The sequence below is a fragment of the Parasteatoda tepidariorum genome, chromosome 4 (assembly GCF_982258835.1).
Source record: "Parasteatoda tepidariorum strain Cologne lab strain chromosome 4, Ptep-v5.0, whole genome shotgun sequence".
Taxonomy (NCBI): domain Eukaryota; kingdom Metazoa; phylum Arthropoda; class Arachnida; order Araneae; family Theridiidae; genus Parasteatoda; species Parasteatoda tepidariorum.
In genome coordinates this window covers 54,758,870-54,782,401 of record NC_141758.1, presented here as the reverse complement: position 1 = coordinate 54,782,401, position 23,532 = coordinate 54,758,870, and the positions used below count along the sequence as shown (strand labels likewise).

At 27.8% G+C, this 23,532-nt stretch overlaps 1 protein-coding gene across 16 annotated transcripts in view; it reads right to left on the bottom strand.

Annotated features, from left to right (window-relative positions):
* The window catches only part of LOC107442885 (coiled-coil domain-containing protein AGAP005037), a 330,755-nt gene that overhangs the window by 13,541 nt on the left and 293,682 nt on the right, over window positions 1-23,532 (bottom strand). For 9 of the 16 annotated variants that reach the window (XM_071182301.1, XM_071182304.1, XM_071182306.1 and 6 more), the window contains 8 exons: window positions 20,825-20,911; window positions 16,336-16,490; window positions 14,230-14,345; window positions 12,273-12,403; window positions 10,259-10,334; window positions 9,274-9,357; window positions 3,551-3,656; window positions 436-485 (listed from right to left, as the gene is read on the bottom strand). In XM_071182301.1, the coding sequence (XP_071038402.1) occupies window positions 436-485; window positions 3,551-3,656; window positions 9,274-9,357; window positions 10,259-10,334; window positions 12,273-12,403; window positions 14,230-14,345; window positions 16,336-16,490; window positions 20,825-20,911 (805 nt within the window). The remainder of the gene's footprint in view (window positions 1-435; window positions 486-3,550; window positions 3,657-9,273; window positions 9,358-10,258; window positions 10,335-12,272; window positions 12,404-14,229; window positions 14,346-16,335; window positions 16,491-20,824; window positions 20,912-23,532) is intronic. The other 7 variants (XM_071182302.1, XM_071182307.1, XM_071182305.1 and 4 more) reach the window with 5 other exon arrangements.

Below are 23,532 nucleotides of genomic sequence, written 5' to 3'. Positions count from 1 at the left end.
AGTTAATTCGACATAAATTTAATTTTTGTAAGATTTGAGATGGTTCCTTTTACGAAATATCTGTATAGTAAGACTTAATGCCTATACAAAATATCCTATCTTTAATGTTAAGTGCATTATTTCTGCTTTCGGAATGAACAAAAAACTTTAAGTTAGTCAGAATTTAATATACTTGTATTAATTTGTTTACTTCAGGTAAAAGAAGTGGAAACAAAAAATATACAAAGCAAAGTCTCTTTCATCATTGTATAGGCCATGCTTAGATTTAAGGAAGCGAGCTAACTGTAACATAAAAAAAGCAGAAAATGGCGGAGCAAGATGAACAAAAGGCTTTTTCTTTTAAAAAAAATGCAAAAACCAGTGCCTAGATAGTATTCCAAAAAAGGCAGAGAAAAAAAAATAAATAATTCAAAATCAAGTTGTTGACATAATTACTCTATCTTCTCTTTGAAGTTAGAACTCCGCTTCCAACCCTGCCGGCTTGACTAAGGCGTTGAAAAAGTCGACGAAAAAAAAAACAAAAAAGCAAAAAATGAGTTACTACTGCATTCATTTGGCTGCAGTTCCAGCCAATCAAAAAAGACAAAAATGCTTTTTCAAAAAATCACTGTTATGCGCGCAAAATTGCCACAAAAAGTTTTTTTTTTTCAAAATATTATTTAATATTGAAGGTTTCAGGAGACCAGGTGTGGTTAGGTTGCAAAGGATTATGGGAATGTAGATATCAATATTTCCGCCGAACATAACTCACATCAATAAATAGATTGATATATAGACAGAAATGTATCAAATTTTTCCTTACTTGAAAACTCAAAAACTTACGTGTTGACCATTAAGGAGAAATATATATTCTTTTTATATTAACAAAAGCTAAAAAAAAGTTTTTAAATGCGTTCAATAATATTTTCTAATTTTTATATTTAAATATTGTATTAATTGAATTTGAAACTGCGATATTAAGAATAGATTTGAAAAATTCAAGATAGCTGTTTCAAATATAAAAAGGTAATAACAAATTAAGTGCTTACTTATTCATAATTATATTATATATTTGAATAAGGTCACTTACCCACAAATATATTTTATAATCGAAGGCAGTTAAGATTTAGAATTTCATAGTTCATGGGTTTTATTAATCACGATTTGGTTAATTTTATTTCATAATTATTTTCTTAACATTATTAACTTTATTAAATTTTAAGAAATTTTTTGAAAAAAAAATGAACATATATTTTTATATAATTGAAGGCAGAAAAATAAGTCATTCAAACCGTTTGTGACAAATATAGAAAAAAAACTGACTGGTTACAAATATTCTTAGATTCATTTAGTTTTACGCCAATTTAATTTTGCTAAATTTTCTTCATTTGTAAAAAACTTAAAGTGTGCATTATTGATAAATCTTTATTTCATTAATATGTATAGAAAAAAAAACATTTATTTGATTTGAAATAATTGTTATGCACAAAAATATATGTTACTTATTCCTTACTTAATTAAAAGCTCATTTGTGTTCGTGAAAAAAATATTATTAAAATATTTTTTTTATCTGCACTGAATTGACTCTATATTATTAGGACTCTATATTAACATAATTCTACATTATCAGGAAATAAAATATGAATAAAAAAATTTAGCTTAAAAACTAATAATAATAAACTCTCAAAACTAGGATTCTAATGTTTTTAGAATAATTACAATACGAAAAATATGAGAATCCTTCTATAATTACTTATTGTGAATAAATACAATTACTTATCGTGAATAAATACAATTATTGTAAAAAAATATTAAGAATACGCTTAAAAAAGTTTAAAATTTTTTTTGTTGTTGCTTATATCAAGAAATTTATACCAAAGCTCTAAGTTTTACTTCATTGTAAAATTTTACTTATTGAATAATAAATAATAAATTATTACTCAGGTTTTAATAGAAGGAAGGTTATAAATTAATAATTTCTTTAGTAAAACATGGGCATAAATTTAACTACTAATCTTGAATGGATATACTAAATATGCTAATATTTAGAAACAGAAAAAGTGCAATGAAAATAGTTATTATGCAAATGTTTCTGCACTGAATTTAACTGTTGTATGTTCGGCGGTGAAGAAATTACAGAGCTTTATATTTAACTGTTAAATACAAAGTAATTTATCAAAAGCTCTGCTGTTTCCTGTATTTTTGACAACCAAAATGCTAATTTTTAGGATAGGAAAAATACAGCTTCGAATGATGAGAAAAAGTTGGTCAAATACACACCAATTTCAAAAACATGCTGTAAGGTCAAGGGTTAAGGAAATTTGAAAATTACCGAAATTGGGTTTAATGTTTAATTTTAGTAGGAAAGGAATGAAAAATAGTTATAATTGAGAAATTAAGGAAATATTAAGAAGTAGTGCTTTTTAATTTATGCTTAATGTAACAGACATTCTCCTTTTCCTTCAAAACAGATAAAATGAAATAAAACTTTAATTTCAAAATAATGACACAGTTTGAGCATTGGAATTTCTATTTTGTTTCATTTTCTAAACAGAAGGAGAATATTTGCTTTTGTAAATATTAGGTTTGCATAAAGTTTAATAAATAGCAATGTAGATAGCATATGTTCGCAGAAGATATGCATGCTTTCTAAGGATATACAAGAATCCATTAAAATGTTCTTTCTTTTATAAATTTCTCTAAGGATAGGTTTATTTGCTGACTCTTTTATGATAATGGTTTTGATCGATCCATTTCAAATGTTTTTACTTGACATCAGTAAAACTATTTTTAGGTCAAAGCAAAAACGGACGATACGTATTTCTGACCATATTTCCACCATGCGATTTTGGACCCTTAAAAGTATGAAATCTTCAGTCAAATTTGAAATGGAAAAGACAATCATAACTTAGAGAAAGTTGGATTTAAAAACGAATATAGAAATATATATTTGAAATTAATGAAATAGTAGCGATTGTGAATATTACTCTGGAAATGTAAGAAGGAGTAAGATGCAAAAAGCCTTAGCATACTTTTATAATTTTTTTGTTGTTGTCAAAAACAAATAAATAAATAAATTAATTAATAAACAAATTAATAAATAAATAAATTAACTAATAAACAAATTAATTAATTAATAAACAAATTAATTAATAAATAAATTAATTAATTGGTAAATAAATTAATTGGTGTAATTTTTCAGTTACATACTACTCGCAGTTTGAAGATAAAGCTAATAATCATTAACTATATCACTTTTGTTAAGTTTCTAATTAATTTGCTAGTTTTGTTAATAGAACAAGAAACACCTTTTTCTTATAAAAAGAGAATCTTACTAAAATAATTGCATGATAACCCTTCACATAGCAACGTCGTATTTCATGTAATCGAATGATTTACTTATAATGTATTAATGGATTTCATCTTCTTTTTATTTAAATGTTTCATTCGTATTTATTCATAGAGAGTCAACAAATAAAAGAACCATAGAAATCCAATCCTTAGAAAGCCAGCATGATAAAGCAGAAATGCAAGAGGAAGAAAGGAGGACCTGGCGGTTAAGAATACTAACTTTGGCTGAGTGCATTTCTCCGTCGGAGTGAGGTCCGTCGGCGGAATGCGACTTCTCGGGCAGGTGATGACCTACAGTGTGCCGCTGCTCTTGAACGGAAGCCAGTCTGTAAGGACCACGCTTATGACTTACAGGTATAATCACAATTTATAGCTTACAGTGGCGTAACCAGTCCTCCATATTTTCCCTTCTTTTTATCTGTTTATTTTCCAACTGTTTGCTTTAGTTTTCCGTAAATGTTACATAATTTAATTTATATTAAAGTACTGTAAGGGAACACCACGAGTTAATGTTGCGGTAGAAAAAAAATTTTAATTACCAAATTTCTTGTTGAAAAAAATATTGGTCATTTTACAATGTCTTTATATTTACATTAAGCGTTTATTGCAATTCTCGCGTATTTAATCAGTTTTGAATTTAATGATTGCATAGTACATAGAAATGTCTGCTTAAAAATATACATAACTTAAACATTCAAACTAAAGGCAGCAACGCTTAAAAAAAATATTCACCGTTATTTTTAACACTAGATCGCCTAAGGAAGTCATTTTGACTGCTTTTAATTTCAATTAGAAAAACAATGATGTAGTATATAATGATACAATTTCTTAGAATTTTGTGATTTTTTGTACAACATACAATATTTTTTGTTGTTAATATTTACTAATAACTTGTTATATAACTGTAAATAATGTAAAAAATGTTAAAAATTAATTTTAAGCAAATTTATTTACGCATTCCCAACCCAATCATTCTGACTGCTTTTGGGCAATATAGGTATATACTAATTTTCCGTCTTTCTAGTGTTAAATATGTTAGTTGTGTTAGTTTAGAGTTTAATGTTAGTGAAATACATTTCCTAGAAAAGGCAGAACTGACAATTAGCACTTTAGAAAATCATTAAATACTGACAGAAACATGATTCGCAGATAACACTAATTTTATTCTTTGGAAACAAATCGTTTTTTCTTTTGCTATATGAAGGCTCTCAAAGATCTTCTAATACAAAAAGGAAGAATAAATAAATGGAATGAATTAGCTATAATTACAGTTTACCGGTTTCGATCGACATAGAATCTATTTGGCTGAGGGATGTTGATGAATTTAGTTTATATGCGTTACATGGACTATGAAGATTAAGATTAGAAATCTGTCATAGCAAAGAGTTTAAAATTTGACCACCAGGGATGAAAGAACATGCATTGAGAAGAAAAAAAATAAATTTGATGACAAAACTTTATTTAAATATGGCTACAACCAATGTCCATTCTAGTTTCGTCAAACACTTTCCTGATTTAGTGTTATGTTGCTGAACTAGATCATGAACAAGATTGATATTTGAAGCATTCATACTTGGAACCTTTGTACTTTTTGCATGATATTTCATACTTAAAAGCCACTTCGTTGCTCTTCCCTGCTGCACTTTTCTCCTTAACTCTTCATCTCTCCTGTATATTCTGCATTAATAATAACTTTTTTCGGAAATAGCATGCGCAGGTAGAACTATTTTTATAGCAGAATTTTTCTTCTTGGTCCATATAAAGTGTATACTATGTTTCCTCAAACTCGTTCAGCAGGACAGATTCTATGCTAATCAAAACAAGGAAAATATAATTGTATCCACTATGTATTTTCTCTTTTTAATCGCAAATTAATTAAACCAGAATTTTATTTATGGGCAAGTAATATAACGAATAATTGAAGCCAGCATAATTGTTTTAATTTCTAACCGTTTAATAAATATTTTAAATATATGTACATTTTCTGCTAATTTGAATGCTCTATAATTATTTAACTCAGAGGTGGCGGAAAGTTTTATTTGTCAGAAAGTTCTAAAGAATTTTTAAGCTGTTTGAAAATAGAGAGAGATAATAGGGGTACAGCAATGCTTATTTTTCGAAAGTTAATCACCACAAAAATTTCTTAGTATAGATGTGCAATAGAATCTGCTAAAATATTTGATGGCCATATTGTGCAGTGCATGAATAGGTCAACTTCTAAAGATATATAAAATCATGGGGTCTGGGATTTTAATTCATTAAACAGTACAAATATTTTTATTTCTTTATTTTTCTAAATTGAGATGTGTAAAATCTATTACGTCACGGTTACCACGTGACGGCTGCCCTTTGTTAACCGCATAGTTCAGGAATAAAAATAGATGAGATTTCAATCAAATATTTTATATTATAACGTTCATAATCCTTGAATTTGTATAGCTATGTAAATATATTACTAAAATATTCACAAAAAGTAGACGCATTAGAAAGAATTGCATTTTTCAAATTTTCATTAAAAACAAAGAAGTATAATAATTAGGTGCTTTTAACTTTTTTCAGCTATGCTTAGATAATATTTAGTCATTTTTAAATTTTTCTAAGAATTGTTTTTACATCCGGTATATATAATTATAATGTTTTATAAAAATCATTCTATCATATGTTTTATAAAAAATCAATATTAAATTATGATGTTCTTTTGACGTAGATAATGCAGTTGGCACACACAATGAAACTTTCAAAAATTTCATAGGTTAAAAATATTTTCTGAACTACAATTAATTAAATAAATATAAGGCATTATGTATTTTTTAACAATTTTGTTTCACTGGAGATAATTTCAAGTATTTCAAATTTTACTTAAGTTTACTTAAATATATAATTAACTACCATTATAAAAAATTCAGTTGAGATAATTATTTTTGGTTACAATACATAGATTTTATTATGTGTGAAATTGTAAGTAGTTACGCCACTGTATCACTATTTAATTAACAAGAAAAAAGGGGACTTAAAAAATTTAAAATGTTTATAGAACAATGGCCAAGATAACTGTAAAAGAAAATATATTTTGATTAAATGAAAAAAACATATTTGGGATTTACTTTAAGAAACTCTCTCTATAACTGGACTTCAATCGATGAAAATAGAACTAATGATGGTTTTAAAATTTTAAAGATTCTAAAAGAATTGTTGGCTTTCCAATAGAAATAAATATTAAGATGTATACAGCTATTTTCAGGAAAAAAATCTATATTTAATTATATTTTAGCCATTGTTTTTTATCGCAAAATAGTTCTAAGATAGACCTTCATAGTTCTTAAAGCAAATGTTTTCACTTAATTTACCATTTTGAAAAATCATCAAGCTTGTTGATTTTTTTTAAAAACAGTTTAAAAAGTTGCTCAAATTATTTTACACATTAAAATTTTTGTTATTTAATAGTTCAATTCACTCGCAACAAGGCAAATTTTGCTTTATTTTCTAATCTACTAATACGTATAAATTGTAAATATTATAAATATATTACATTACTTAGAGAGGGGGGACATCAGGATATTTTTTAATTCACAACGAATAATACAAAAATGTCACAAAAAGAGCAAAAAAAGTCATGTGAGCAAAAAGTAATTTCAGTATATACTCTTTTCAAATTTCTGTGACCTAGATTTCACAAAAAACTCAATCTTAAATAACTAAATAAATGAAAAAAGTTTAAAATATGTAATATTTTACGAATTAAAAAGAAAAACAGAAAAGCATGTAGAAAAGTCCGAAGCAGCAGAGAGAGATAATAACACCCATGCAATAACCAGAGAAGTGTGTAAATATAAGAAAGAAAACTAATTTACACATTTAAAACTACAAAATAGGGAATGTGAAAAGATAACAATACATTATAACATGATTTTGATAAGTGTAAATGGCAGGATAAAAAAATTATAATATCAATTGTAAGCATATTATTTCTAGTAATAAAAAACAGATATTTATAATGCATATTTTTTATAACGTTTATTATTACTAATATGCAGATAACTTTGTTTTTTTAGGAAAAATATTGAAGAAAAAAGCTGTTTTTTTAAATTATTATGTAAGTAGGAACTTTTAAAAGTTTTATATAATGTGATAGTTGTATAAATGCATAATTAAATTTACTTCTTTAAAAAAATTATTAAAATAATATTTCAAAAAAAATTATTGTTTTTGTTTCATTTTTAAAATAATAATTATACAACAAAAATTATGTTACGTTTCTTTTATATTGGGGTTTTGTTTATTCACTGCGATATTTTATTAATAAAAAGGTTATTAATAATACCGACATTTTATAAAGTTAATTATTACCAATATTCAGATAATTATGTTTTTTATGTAAAATATAAAAGAAATAATCTTATTTAAATTATTGTTAATGTTATATAATCTAATTATTGTATAAATTCATTTCTAAATTAACTTTTTTTTTTAAAAAAAAAAGATGCATCACATAATATGTTAAATAAAATTATTATTTTTTTGTTTAAATTTAAAATAATTTTAGATAAATAATTGTAGAACAAATTATGCAATGTTTTATTTATATTAGCTTTTCATTTATTTAGGATAATTTCTTTGCAAATATTTGTATTTTATGATAACTATACTTGATGTAAATTTATTAAAAAGCATGTCACATAATAGGTTAAATAAAATTATTATTTTTTGTTTAAATTTTAAAAAATAATTTCAGACTAATAATTATAGAATAAATTATACAAATGATGCAATGTTTTATTTACATTAAGTTTTCCTTTATTTCGGATAATTTTTTTGCGAATACTTCAATAATAATTTAATTACAATAATAATTTGTTTACGAATTTTCATGATAAATATACTTAATGTATATTTATTGTAAAAACATAAACGTAAGTTTTATAGTTAACTATATGTAATTTATAGGAATTTCCAACAAATGTCATGGTTTAATTTAGGAGGTTTTAAAATTTGCTCAGTCAAACAAATATATTTTAAGCTGCAGAAAAAAAAACTGCGAAAATATGCATTGATTTTTTTATAAGCTGTTACGAAATCTGTTAAAAAATTGTTTCTTATTAATGAGGCAAGTTATGTACACTATTGAGAAATAATAAATTTATATTTGTTGCAAGTTTTCCGAAATTTTAAATAAGTTAAACTTGAAGTAAAAAATCCAAAAAATATTGGTCTGTTCTTCTGTAAACTTTTAAATGTTACAAAACGTAAATAACTTGCAAGTTTTAAAAACCTTAGCTTTAAAGAATAAAATAATTTATTCAATAAAATTTCGGGTTGCTAGAGAAACTATTTAAAACATCTTTTCGTAATTTTATTCTCATACCATTTCTAAAGTTTTCATAGGTTTAAAAATTTACAATTTACATTATGAGTTAACAAGCAGCTTATTCATTACTTGGCAACTATTCATTAAAAAATAACTAAATTACGTTTGAAGAAAAACAATTAAAAAGTTTGATTAACATAAAGTTTCCTTAAATGCATAGTTTTTTTCCTTCTTTGGGATTTTTCCAATATTATCATTTTAAGAGATATGTTTAAACAAAACCTTAAACCAAACCAAAACTTAAAACCTTAAACGTTAAACCAAGTTGTTATAATTTATTATTATAACTATAGCCATAAAACACTAAGGCCATTTGCATAAGAAATTCAATTTTATAAACAAAAATTATTTCCTTTTGCTACTAGCACATTAAAATATAATTAGTAGCAATCAATACAAAATCATATCATTAGAATATTAAAAAAATTAACATCATTTTATAATAGAAACATCAAGTAAATGATAGATCGGAACTTATATTACATTTTTCTATTTATTTTCCCCCTTGTGATATATTTGTTTTTTATGTCATATTTAATGATAATATATAAAATAATTGGAAATTTAAGCAGCCTTACCGCTTCAAGGTGACTAGCGTACCCGTCAACTTTTTGCAACGTTTTAAGGCATTTTCAAGTCTTTCAGGTTCATCTTTAAGGAACCTAAAAATGTTGATTTCATCAGAAATAATATAAACACTGATTTCATTATGACAATACACTTTAATAATTCATGTTTGGCATTATCAGTCAAAATTTGATTTGAGTAATTTAAGTTTAAACTAATTATATCCTGATCTATAGATTGATAAATTATAAAATTCAAGCTAAAAAATTTTGAAAACAGAAAGTTGATGGCTCATAAATGAATTCCTGGAAAATCTTAGACCTAAGCATGAAAAATTTAAAAAGCCAAGAAAATTGAAGGAATTAAAATTGAAAGTTTTAATAAAAAACGAGAACTTTAATAGCCTCAAATTTATAAAGCCAAGCCAAAGGATTTTTAAAACAAAAACTAGCTAAAATCCAGATAGCTGGACTAAGAAATTTAAAAATGAACTTGACATATGACAAACTGAGCTTATAAATGAATTCTGGGAAAATATAAGCTCAATAAGAATTAGCTTAGAAATGAACTCTTGGAAAAGCCTTGACCTAAGCATAAACATTTAAAAGCTAAAAAAATTTTAAAAAAAGTGAAAATTGAAAATTTTAATAAAAAATAACAATTTTAAAAAGTCAAACCAAATGATTTTTAAAACAGGTACTTGCCCAAGATCAGATTGCTGGACTAAGAAATTTAAAAATGAATTTTCGGAATCATGGAAAAATTAATTCATGGATTCCAAGAATTCATAAATGAATTTTTTGTAAAGCTGAAATCTATTCAGGTGTGTCGTGAAATTAACGAAATTCTGATCGCAATTATGCACTAATAAGGGGTAATAATATTTAATATGATTATATTTAAATATATTTAATATGACTAATATTTAATTATATTTCATATGACTAATATTTAATATGATTAATATGATATAAATTTCTGAAAATTTGATCTTACTTTTCTTCACGAACCACAACTTCCATTTCGACGGCCATTATAGTTTTTAAGCTTTCTTGTAAAGCAGGGAACCGAGCTATAACAAAAAATTCAAAATCAAATGAAATTTTTTTTAAATATTCTTAAATGTACGTTCTTGTGTTGGAAGCCTATCGACTGTTTTTTAAGATGAACCTATCAAAGCAAATGCGTTGGTTGTACAAATGCATCAGAAGGTCTTTGGAATTATTTGCTTCACCATAAACTTGACAAACTATAGTTTGAGTACTTTTTTTACGCTGGTATAAGGTGCTTATTTGTTTTCGTAAAAAGGCAATGATGTTGAGAGACTGAACGCTGATTTTGGATTTAAATATTCCGCGAAACTAATGACCTTACAAAATTTCGGTATATTGCATTTTACCTTTTTTTTAAAATTAATTTTCGTAATTAGTGGAGACTTGACTTTATAAAGAGCTATCAAAAAGCTTCAGTTTGAAAATTATAGATCTTAGATTTAGCGTGTTAGTTATGCTAACGGCCTTTAAAAATCATTTCACTGCTTCACTATTTTAAATATTGAAAATACTTCTTTTTTTTGGTGCTGTGATGAAAAATACTAGAAGTGGCTGCTGCATTTTTTCATTTGACAGAAACCCTCGACCTTTTAATGACTTTTTAAAGGGACTGCAGATGTTTGAATTGCACGGCGAAGAGATAAAAACTGTAAGGTAATGCTCAAGTATATCCCTCTCAAGAATGTCCAATTTCTGCGTTTAGGCATTCGTTATACAGAAGAAGGAATCTCCCATTCCTTAGTTTCCAGGACGTTCGTCTTGAATTGCATTCTGCTCCAATGATTGAGACATTTCAAATAACAATTTATTAAAATCAATTAGCAACGGGCACTGGTAATTAGAGAACATAGTAATGATCACTTTTTCAGAAATGACTGGTTCCATTTGAAAATAACGTTGCCATTGATAACGTTTTTGCACTTCCCGTCAACACTTCGGAAATGAACGAATGTCAAACTAGTTCCATGTTATAAGCCATGATATTTGAAACTCTTGGGTTAAGACTTTATATCATTCAGATTTTGGATCGATTTTGACAAATTGACTAATAAAAATTGGTCGAAGTTGGTTGTATAAGAGACGATTAATGATTAACATGAAGTAAAGTAGGCACACAAGAGCAAGTCGTTAATGGGTGTTTATACCGCCAACAAGATTAGCTTGCCAACAAGATTAATGTTGAGAATGTTCATCACTTTGCCATGGGTTTAAAAACAAAGAGTTGGCTCTTCTTTGATTTTTCCAATAGCGTACCAGTTTTTAATCTTGCTGATATTGGCCTCTTGGTTCTTGTTAGTTTTTCCATGATCAACAGACTTAGTTCGTATAGCGCTATCATCCATGTAGAGAGCTGCTAAGTCAATAATATATTTTTTTTACAACCGTCGTTGAACAGCCGATCCAATTTTATGGATTTACGACCAATAATGTTTAACTCCGTAGCCTTGTAATCTTAAACCCAATCTAGAAGGCAAGGAAGCTTCTGGATCGAGTATTGGGAGAAATTGCTTTCAGGTAGGACTTTTTTGGTGGAGCTAACCCGCCTTTGCGTTATATAGAGACGAAGACCACGAGAACCTCCAACGGTTAGCCTGATGGCAAGGGGACTCTAACCCATAATCCTTCTACCACGAGGATATTTCACGTCAGCACTGTGGTCAGTGCAAGCCGGATGCGGAATTCGTATCGATTGGGATTTGAACCCTGTTCGCCTTATTGGAAGGTGAACGCCCTATCCACTGAGTCATCGCGGCTCAGGTCAATAATATTGCCGGGATTGGTTCGTTGGTAAGTCTACTGTGCAGAGTATGTACATTAATGGGCCCAATATAGTGCCTTTAGGCCCTAATCTCATACCTAGGTAAAGATACCTTTATAAATGTATTAGCACAGCACCCTGCCATGTCATAATAACTCAATTAATAAATGGTTCTAAAAAAGTAGATCAATGAACTGACCTTTGAGTTCAGCTACTGCTTTACTCGCTCTACTGAGAACCAGCGCCATTCCTTCGACATCACCGAGGTTCACCCGACATTTTCGATTGATGACGCTACCTCTCAGCTCCTCTACTTGACTCTCCAACTCTCTGGGGGAATGGATACAATATATTTAAAATGGCTTAATCTAGATACTTCATTGTAATAAAAAAGTTAAATCTAGATACTTCGTTGAAATAAGAAAGTTTTTGTGCCAATTAATCTGTAAAATACTTTTATGAATTGAAGTATGCTTATTAAAGATTGCTCATATCCTTCAGCAACTCTTGCAGTAGACTTTTTTGCCAAAACAAATCAATGATTTCAGAAATTAATTAAAGAAAGATAATAAAAAGAGAAAAATAAAAAATGTAATGCGGCGTTTTCCTTAAAAAATAGTTATGGATTTCCTCAACAGATGGTGCTATTAACCGAAGAATATTATAAGATATTGTTTTCAAAATAACCTGGAGCTGGTAGAGGAAGAAACTAACAGATGACTGTGTAAATATTTCGGCTAGAATTATAATAGAACTAGAATAATTGAATAACAAGAACTAAAATATTTGTGTGAATAGCAGGAAATAAAATAATTGAATAACAAAAAAATAGAATAATTGAATAACAAGAAATAGAATAATTGTGAGAATAACAAAAAATAGAATAATTGTGAGAATAACAAAAAATAGAATAATTGAATAACAAGACATAGAATAATTGCGTGAATAACAAGAAATAGAATAATTGAGTAACACGAAATAGAAAACATTATTTTATACTTTTTAGTCAGTACTGCTCTCAGTTGTTGTTGGCAAACTTTGCAAGTGATTAATAAAATTAGAATAATTTTATTTTTTCCAAGGCAAACCACAAATTTTCTTCAATTTAGTTTTAATAAATTTTTTTAATCATCGGTTATTTTTGGAACGTTGAGTATTTGATTTACAATAAATTTGTGATTAATTATTTCATGTGAAACACTTCAAACTCTTGATTGAAAATGAGAGAGTTGAATGCGTCAAAATTTATTTATAATATATAAACGTTGGTAACCGGGAAAGTTATGGATTATATTCCACACACATTAGATATTCTATAACAGATGCGCAACAAAATGTAGGAAATAAAATAAAATGTTTAGAGCTGAAGAAGTTTAATAATCGGTATTTTTTTGATTTCCATCTCATAAACTCAAATTAAATTTTTACAGAATTCAGATATTATTTTTAGAGATAATCGGGTGTTAAATTTCAATTCGAATGAATTTTAATATGAAATTTAGAGTAATAACAATCATTGAATCTGAATATTTTTCAATCTGAATATGTTTCACTATATCAAATCAGTAAAAATTATGGGAAAACAAATCACTTTCTGCTGTCTATAAAAAGAGTCTATAAGAATCTAGAAATTTTGAAAAGTGTCCGAAAATAAAAATAAGCTGTATTTGTTTCAGTTAATGCTTTAATTTTTAATGTAGTTTAAATAAAATTTCGCATTCTTTGATTGCTAATAATATTTTAAAACCAAATAGTGTTGTGTTTTCTTTAAGTATAAGTCCCAGTATTCAATTTAATTACGTTCAAATTAAATACAAAATTAAATATTTACATTATATTGCTCGATTTTTTAAAAATTGTGCTATATGTTGGATATCATTAAGTTTTTAAAATATTTTTAAAATCATAAATATAGGAGAAAAATAGGAGACTTTCATCGAAGTAGTAAACTAGATTTTAAATAACAATTTCGGTAAAAGTGTCAACAACAAAATAAAGATTCATTGTATAGAAGACAAAGCAAGTAATATTTTCTATAAATTTTCCTCAGCTTACTTTAAGTTTCGAAACTCAATGTCATAGAAACTATTTTTTCTCCAATCAGTTACATATGAAAGAGTAATTAATGAAGCGTAAGATAAATACAAAATACTAACAGCAGATCCCTTTCTAAGTGATTGACGTCTTGCCGATAAAGCTCTTCTTCTCTCGAAACTTTCAGCCTTTCTGCACAAACGTGTTCTTCACCCATCTGCGCCGCCGCCAGCATCGTCTGCAGGGAAGAATCCTATTTATTAGTTTTGCTTTAATGTCCTTTTTTCATTCTAAATAAAATCAATATTTTCACAAGAATACTAGGGCGAATGTAATTAAGCCTGTTTACCTCGGGCGTTAAGAATGCTCTCATGGAGTGCATTTACATACAATCTCTGGCAAAATTATTAGACGCACTATAAGATATTCTATGTAAAATCTGAATTATCAGGTGATACTATACAGCCTTATTGTTTTTACGTGACTGAAACCGGTTTGCACTTGTTTACGTTCGTGTATGAATTGGTTAAATTGGACGATATATAATATAAATTCAACGATTGAATAAATTAGACTACATATTACGTAAATAAATAATATTTATGATATCAGGTATTATATTAGTATATTATAATAAGAATAATTTTTTAATAATTACATATTTTGCATGAGTTTTTATGCAATAATTTTATATTTAAACATACGTGTAATGGGCTTTTATACAGGAGATTTTTTACATACTTCCCATTTGTATTTATTTTTAATGTATTGCATTACAATGTTAACCAATTGATACACGAACGTAAATAAGTGCAAACCCGTTTCAGCCGTGTAAAAATAATATAGCTGTATAGTATCACCTGAGAATTAATATTTTACATAGAATCTTATAGTGCGTCGAATAATTTGGTCAGGGACTGCATTGCGTAAAATAGATGCTAAAAATAAGCTTTACATTTAACGCGCTTATTCGTATGGCATTTTTTGTTTAAAATTTTATCTACAAGTTAGAAAAGTCTTCTAAAATATGGCATGTATATAAGATGTTCATCTACTGAAAAATGGGGCCACCTTATTAAAATTTAAAAGACATCTATTTATTACTAGATTAAGGGTGTTGCTAGACTACCTTCTCAAATTTAAACAAATGTACTAATTATGCATGCCGAAATTCGACCAATAATATGAAATTTTGAATAGTATGACAAAAGTAGTCTCGCCTTTTAGTCGAAGGAATATATATGGTCTGTGGACTAATCCTTGAAGTATGCCATAAATTTGTAATTATCTATAGATTTTTTTTATAAAACTAAATGATTATTGCATAAAAGTGACACTCCGGTTATTTAAAAAAAAATAATATCTTTGACAGTTTGATAATATATTTGGAGCATAAATTTTGATGCATATCTGCGTATCCGAGGGGTAAAAGTCATATCCCTGGTGAAACAAAGATTCTGAGTTCTGTCCTCCCAGATAGAAGAAAATGTAAATATATATATATATATATATATATATATATAAATGAATGTTTCATATAAGGTAATATTGTGGTATAAACATAAACATATTAATGATATAATATCAATGAAATTTTGGAAGAAAAGTATTATGTAAAATGATGAAACAAATTATTTGAATATATATGCAGTACATATTTACAGTAAAGGTAATCGTATTCTGATGGGTTTTTGATATATCCTCTTCTGAAATCGTTTTTCAAGCTAACGTAATCTCTAAATATGAAATAAACAAAAGAAAATGCTTTCCACTGTTATTACATCTTATCTAATTTTCTAGAACAAATAGAAATGTTATTCTCATGCATGGAACTATCAGGGGCCCCTGGTCAGTTCTGGTAAGTACTCGTTGCTCATTTATGAAGTGCCTTTAAATTATTTATAATATGAGTAAATTAAAGACATATTAGCAAATTTGAGCTTATATTTATTGCAATTTTTGTTAACTTGTAATTTTATTAGACAATTCTCAAGGAAAAAGTCAAAAATATATTATTTGAAATATTTATTAAGGGGAAATTCAGAAATGTGGAGGTCTTAGGTAAGGGACTTTCAGACATTATGATAAATCAGGTACTGGATATTCTCTCAGTGTAAATGTGATGGTCCACTAAAATTTTTGGTCAGATGTTTCTTTAAAAGCATTCAAAGAGACAGGTAATCATGATAAAAAATTGTTTTGAGAGAATCAGTTAAGAAGCAGATGACCTTTATTTTAAGGCAGGTTTCTCTAACGGTTTCTTTGGCAGTGATGGCTTGAGACTGCGCTATCCTCCTCAAATTCCGCACTTCCAGCCTCAGGTCCTTCGTTTGTCTCCTCAGATGCCTCAGCTGACTGTACATTTCCACGCTTACCCGAAATTCTGGACAAATAATGATACACATTAATACCAAATATAAACAAAATGTTTTTTTTTCTGTAAAGAATTATTTTAAAAATTGCAATTAATTTACTTCACACCGTGTAAACACTGTGAAAAATATTAACATCAATAATTGATGAAGATTAAATAAATATACTGCTTGTTTGCGAAGGGGAATAGATTTTTTTTTTGGCGTTCCATAAATTCGAAATTATTTAGTGTACATTTAAACTATTTATGTTGTTGTTGTAGTTCATTTACGTCGCACTAGAGCTGCACAATGGGCTATTGGCGACGGTCTGGGAAACATTCCTGAGGATGATCCGAAGACATGCCATCACAATTTTGATCCTCTGCAGAGGGGATGGCACCCCCGCTTCGGTAGCCCAACGACCTGCATGCGAAGTCGAGCACTTTACGGTAGCACAGTTTAACGAGGACCAATACCGTACACCCTCGGTCCCTACGCAGACTGATCCAAGTGGTCACCCACCCGCGCAGTGACCGCAGCCAGTGATGCTTGACTTCGGTGATCTGCTGGGAGCCGTGTCTTAACGATCAGTCCACTGCGGGACATTTAAACTATTTAAATAAATTCTTGCGTGAAATGATGTTTATAACGCATAGCAAATACTTTTGCACCATTATTAGAAGTTAAATGCTGATTAATTATGCAAATTTAAGACATTGAAAACATGACGGCTAAGATGGAGGTTTATTTACATGAAATGTATTTCTTGTCGGATTTAATTGGCAAACTCGTCATAGCCTATTAAATATCAATACTCATTCCTGGTTGATAAAAAGTATTGAGAATTGTCAATTATTTGCCAAGTAATTGCGATCCTGTTGTAGAAGGGGCAGTGGCTCAGGGGATAAAGCGTTCACCTTTCAAAAAGGTGGACTGTCTTCTAACCCAAGCGATGGCTGGTCGATACGAATTCTGTACTCGGCTCGCACCGACCACGGTGCTGACGTAAACTATCCTCAGAGGTAGACGGATCATGGGATTAGTATCCCCTTAACGCGGGTCTAACCGTGGGAGGTTTTCGTAGTTTTGCTCTCGATGTAACTCAAATTGCGGGTTAATTCAATCAAAAAGTCCTCCAAGAAGTCAAATTTCCCCCAGTACTTGACCCAGGAGTTAACTTGCTTTCGGGATTTGGTTCAAAATTACATGGTTACGGAGTTGAACATTAGTAGTCGTAAATCTAGCAAAATAAAAAGAAATATTTCTAAAAACCACGTTTTTGTAGTGGAGAATAATAAATAAAAAATAAAAATTTGAAAAACGAAAAACGTGGGAAGCATGAAATACATAACAGTAATGTTCTATTAGTGTGTGTATGTGTGCTCATGAGAATATATGTATGTATATCTCTAATTGTAATTGTATCTGAATGTGGATGTCTATGTGGAATGTGTTTGTGTATATGCATGTGTATATGAATTTATGTGTGCATGTGGCTGCGCATGTGTATGAGTAAGAAAATGTGTATATGTACTGTTATGTATTTCATGCTCCCCACGTTTTTCGTTTTTAAATTTTTTTTTTTTAATTACTATTCTCCACTACAAAAACGTGGTTTTTAAAAATATTATTTTTTATTTTGAATTTTTTTTTGTACTCACTTCCAAAATTTCAATTTTTTCACTCACTGTACACAAAACTTTTCAACTGACATGTGACACTCATTTGAAATAATCGAATCGACAACAAAAGACAACCGCGAAAATATTAATTTTTCTTTAATTTTAATTTTATTTTACTTTGTATGTCCTCTTTCTCTTCTTTTTCATGCATTGTCATCCTTTTCTGAACTATGTGCCAAATTTGAAGTCTGTAGCTAGTCGGAAGTTAGTTTAAAATCGATTGCAAAATTCCACCCGAACACGAAGGCAAGTTAATATAAACGTGGTAAAATTAGGTCGGCTGTTCAACGACAATTATAAAATAAAATAAAATCTTCTTGTTTGATTGATTTGACAAGCTACGCATACAAATAGTTATATAATGTATGCTTTTTGTAATTTTTGGTCATATACTATGTACATAAGTCTGTTAATTGTATGAAATAATTTTATTATATTTGACCTTTTATTCGGTTTCATTCACTACGGTTTAAATCGAATTTATATTAACATTCTTTCTAAGCTGTCTGCTGCATGTTTGATAAACAAAGAGATTTTATTTTAAGAAATATTTTATGTATGCATCGCAAAAAGAAATGATTCATGCTATGTATTGCACCGTAAAAACACCTTTACTGATTCTTATGAGTATCATATCTTACTGAAATTATAAATTTTAGACATACTACATACGTTATATAAGTAGCTAATTGATAAAAGTTTTGTCTTTTTTTTTAATTGGCGGATACTTGGAGTTTGTCCTATTGGCCACAGGAATGCCAGAACTGCTACTCTCTTCTCGTTACCCAGTGCGCACCTGCGGCGAAGCCACGGTGGTGGAGCAGCGTCGCCCACGTCACACAACCACAAGCCCGTTTATAGGGCGGGTCACATTCACACAAAGAGAGAAAGAAGCATCCATGCTCTGAGCAGGATTCGAACCCGCGGCCAATGACTCCGCAGTCAGGCACGCTAACCACTCGGCCACCTGGTCGGCTCGTTTTTTAATGTATCTCAATGTAATGTATCCTTAATTTAATTTTTAGTTAATATCCCTTTATCAGTTGGATCCAAAGTTATATTTTATTTAAGAAACTGTTCAGATCTCTTGGTTTAATCTTATTACAATTATTTAAATTATCAATTATTACTAAATTAATTAATTATATTTAAAAAACTTTTGAGCTTATTTTTGTCTCACAATCCAGTAACTATAGGTACTTACAATTATCTTTTTTTTTTTACTTCCAAAACAGTAAAAGGATTAATGATACATTTACGAAGTATACCAATTTGCAATATATTAAATATAAACATAAATTTAAGATTAAGAAAAAATGAGAAAATTAAGAAGAACAAAATATACTTTTGTCGTCTTTAACAGTCGACATTCTTCTTTAATCATAATATTAATAATACATGATCAAAGAATTTAAATAAAAGAGACAGCCAAACAATTAGAGTTAATTTTTATAAACTAAATATAAAAATAATTAAAGAACACAAAAAGAAATCAATCTAAAGTCAAATGAGTGGTTAGTTTATTACCAAAAAGAGGTGATATAGGGCAAGAAAAAGAAATTGTTCCTTTTTTGCAAGCGCTTTAGAATTAGGGGTGACATTCTTTAATATTTCTCTCTAGTTTAATAGAACAAAAAAAATTTGCAAAAAAAAAGCGATCTTTGTAAGATTAGAAAATTTTGGTGTCCTGTTGAGAACGTGTTAATTGTTTTATTTTGAAGAACGGGTTTGGTGTTTTTCTTAATTTTATTTTAGATACATGTTTGGTGTAACTGTTGAGGCACTACTTTTAAATTCTAAATTGTATCAAATTTACGTAATTTTCTAAAATAAGAATTTTGTTTCTGTTCTGTTTTGCAATTATAAATTTATAAAATTTTGTATACAATATATGAAAAATTAAAAGAAAGAAGTAATATATTGGTATAAAGCATTTGTTTTGAAACTTTTTATTTCCCTGATTAAGAAGTTTTTAGTCTTAATAGAAGTATTAAAAAATAGGAAATGATAAGTTAGGCGAAAACACTGAAAAAAAAGTATGCGCTGAAAAATAATGGCCAAAAACTACCAGAAACCTTGTAATCGGTAATTTTTACCGAAGCGATTTGTTATTGATTTTGGCAAAATTAACAACAAAATAGTGTTTTATATGTGATAAAATGTGGTAAAATCTGGTATTTTTTTTTATCATGATACATTAAAGCATGGCATAAAAACCGTTTATTTGGATAAATTTACTTTTCAGTTTTGCATGCTTCACTAAATGTTTGGTAATTATAAGAACTATAATTTTGAAAATTAAAATTTTTGACAAACCGTTACCATATGAGCGGGAAAATTACCAAATCAATGGTTTAAATACAGTATGCATTGGTTTTATTAACCGGAAATATGTTTTTTTTAAAAACCAGAAATGTCATTCAGTAGGGTAATTTTACCAGATTCCTTTTCCATCGTGTGAGTAAACGGTTTAATTTATTTAATAACCAACTAATGAAATTTTCATCATTACGTATAATTCGTTATAAAAAAGCTGTTCATAAAGTTCCAATTCTTTATCACATGATTGAGTAGAAGTTCTAAAAGAAAGAAACTATGAAGAGATCCATACAGAGTAATAATAAAATTGTTCATTATGAAAAAATATGTATTTTAATAATTTCGTAAGAGTAAATACGTACTACCTCTAGTAGGTGGGGAACTTGAATGCCTTTCGGAAAGGGAACTAGGCTTGGGTGGAGGGGGTGGCTTTGATCGGGTTTCCCTATCTGTAAAAAAAAATCACACTTTAAAACAGAAATTATTAAAATGCACAGATAATTCACAACTAAAAATCTATTTCAAAGTTGCATACAGCTAATAGCAAATTGTTGAAAAGCCTCTTAAGGGCATGGGATTTTTTCAGTGAAAAAATACTGTCTAAAAATAAGGATTAAGAAGGCATTTTGTGATCAAATTTCTCAGAATGAATAAGCAAAAAATAAACTTTGCAATAAGTGTTAAAACACGAACTAGAACTGATTAAAACACAACTCTATTTTAAAAAAAAACTGCCAATACCAACGTTAAAAAACTTAACAGCTTTTAATTATTTTAAACACAACAGTGTTAACAAAAAAGAATATCATATCGAAGAACAAAACAGAAAAAAAAACATCAGTGGTGTAACTAGATCACCCATAGCTTTTTAATTTATGGTCATTTTCAAATAAATGATCTAGTTCATCGCTTTTAACTTATTATCGTTTTCAAATAAATGATCTAGCTCATCGCTTTTAACTTATTATCGTTTTCAAATAAATGATCTAGTTCATCGCTTTTAACAATAAGTAAGATGAAGAAGAGTAAAATAATAGTAAATAAATTAATGAAACACAAAAACATAATCAATATGGCCATCATTTTTCAGATATGATATAAAATCACAAGATTCAGATCTTATGACGTTTCCTAATGAATATGTTATTTTTGTAACGTTTGTGAATTCACAAAATATTTTCACGACTTTTTAACTTGATTTCGTTCATCTTTAATCAAACTTTTAGGCTGATTAGGAAACGAGTCCAAAAATGACAAATTAAGATCCAATTTTATGAAATAAAAAGCACTTGTTGTGATCAGATTTCTTTTTCCGACTTGAAAAGTTACTCCAAATCAGCATTGCTTGGGCTCAGTAAAGTATGTAAGAAAATTGCAAATTATTCATTGATTTTAATGACATCCATTAAAATAAAAAATTCTCTTTAAATTGATAGTTTTGTTTAAATAGCTTATAATAAGTCCAGACTATTCGTTAAATTGCGGCTTAATTTATTTTAATGGAGTAAGAGCTTCGGAAAAAGCAGGCAAATTGTATAAAATCTATAATTATCCTTAATGTGAGAAATTTTTTATTTGATTTCCATGTCTTCTTAAATATTTCAAATTAATCCGAAGTCAATAACTGCATGGATTGTAACCTGTGATTAAGATGTTAAAAATTTGTATTTAATTTTTGCTAGTGGTTTCAAAACTAATAATTCCTCTGGGATCAAAAGTTTCTACTAATTTTTATCTTGTTAAAAAAATAATGAGGTTTTATTAATCAATTTTATCATTAAGATTTAGCTACAAACAACTTAGCAATTGAGTATTTGAGTTCTGAATACACCATATGCCGTAAATGTTATAATAGTATTTTATTAATTTAACATTTCTGTATTTATTTTGCATCAAAAATGCAAGAATTTCCTTATTTAAATTCACTACACTATAGTCATCTACAATAATTCATTATGTTACGTTGTCTCCAATAATAATATAAGTAGTATTAAATAATTAGTTAAACGTTAAGTATTTATTTAGATTCCTTTTGTTAGGAAGTCTTAAGTGATAGTTTAGGTATTGCTGAAAAGCTATTTATACGCTAAGTATTTGTTTTGAATAATTTTTTTTTTATTAAAATAAAACTTATATACAAAGCAATTATTTAGATTTATTTTATAAATGATAGATGATTAGATTTAGCTGTAGATGATTGTATGATGTATGCCGCAAACTGTCATACCAATTATCGGGTACATATATACATATAATTATATATATATATATATATATATATATATATATATATATATATATATATATATATATATATATATATATATATATATATATATATATATATATATATATATATATATATATATATATATATATATATATATATATATATATATATATATATATATATATATATATATATATATAATTGGTAATAGATTTTTGAACGATATAGACGCATCATAAAGAGTAATTTTTACCTTAGTATAATTATTCTTTATTCAGAAATATCGCATTTATCGCAATGGATGTGTCCTGATGAGAATTTTTAAAACTAACAAATCAAACGCTCTTCAGCAATGCAGTAAAAACAGCATTTTAAAACAAAACTCCTCTAGTTACGCTCAATTTGCGCTTTTGTTGTCAGATTTTGCAATCTGGCAATCTTGTTATGAAAATATTCTTTAAATCATTCTTGAAAAATTTCCCGTTCATGTAAGTACATTTGAATTCGCCAGTAGCTTTATAGATTTTGTTTTATTCTGTTTTTTCTTTTTATGTTCTTTTATTTTCTGCTTTTACGTGCTATTTTTACTTATTGTGTTCTATTTTACTTGTTGTAATTTTTTAGTGCTCCTCACACTATTGTATTAATATATTTTGCTCTGGCTATATTGATACAATATCAGAATGCACTCTTTTTGCGGATATAATCGTGTGGGCTGATGAAAAGATTATATCTTTTATTTTCCGGATTTTTTAATTTTTTTTTATCCTTTTTTCTTTTTTTCCCCCAGTTGTTTGCTATTTTTTTTCATTATTATTTTTCTTTCCCCCCTTTTTTATT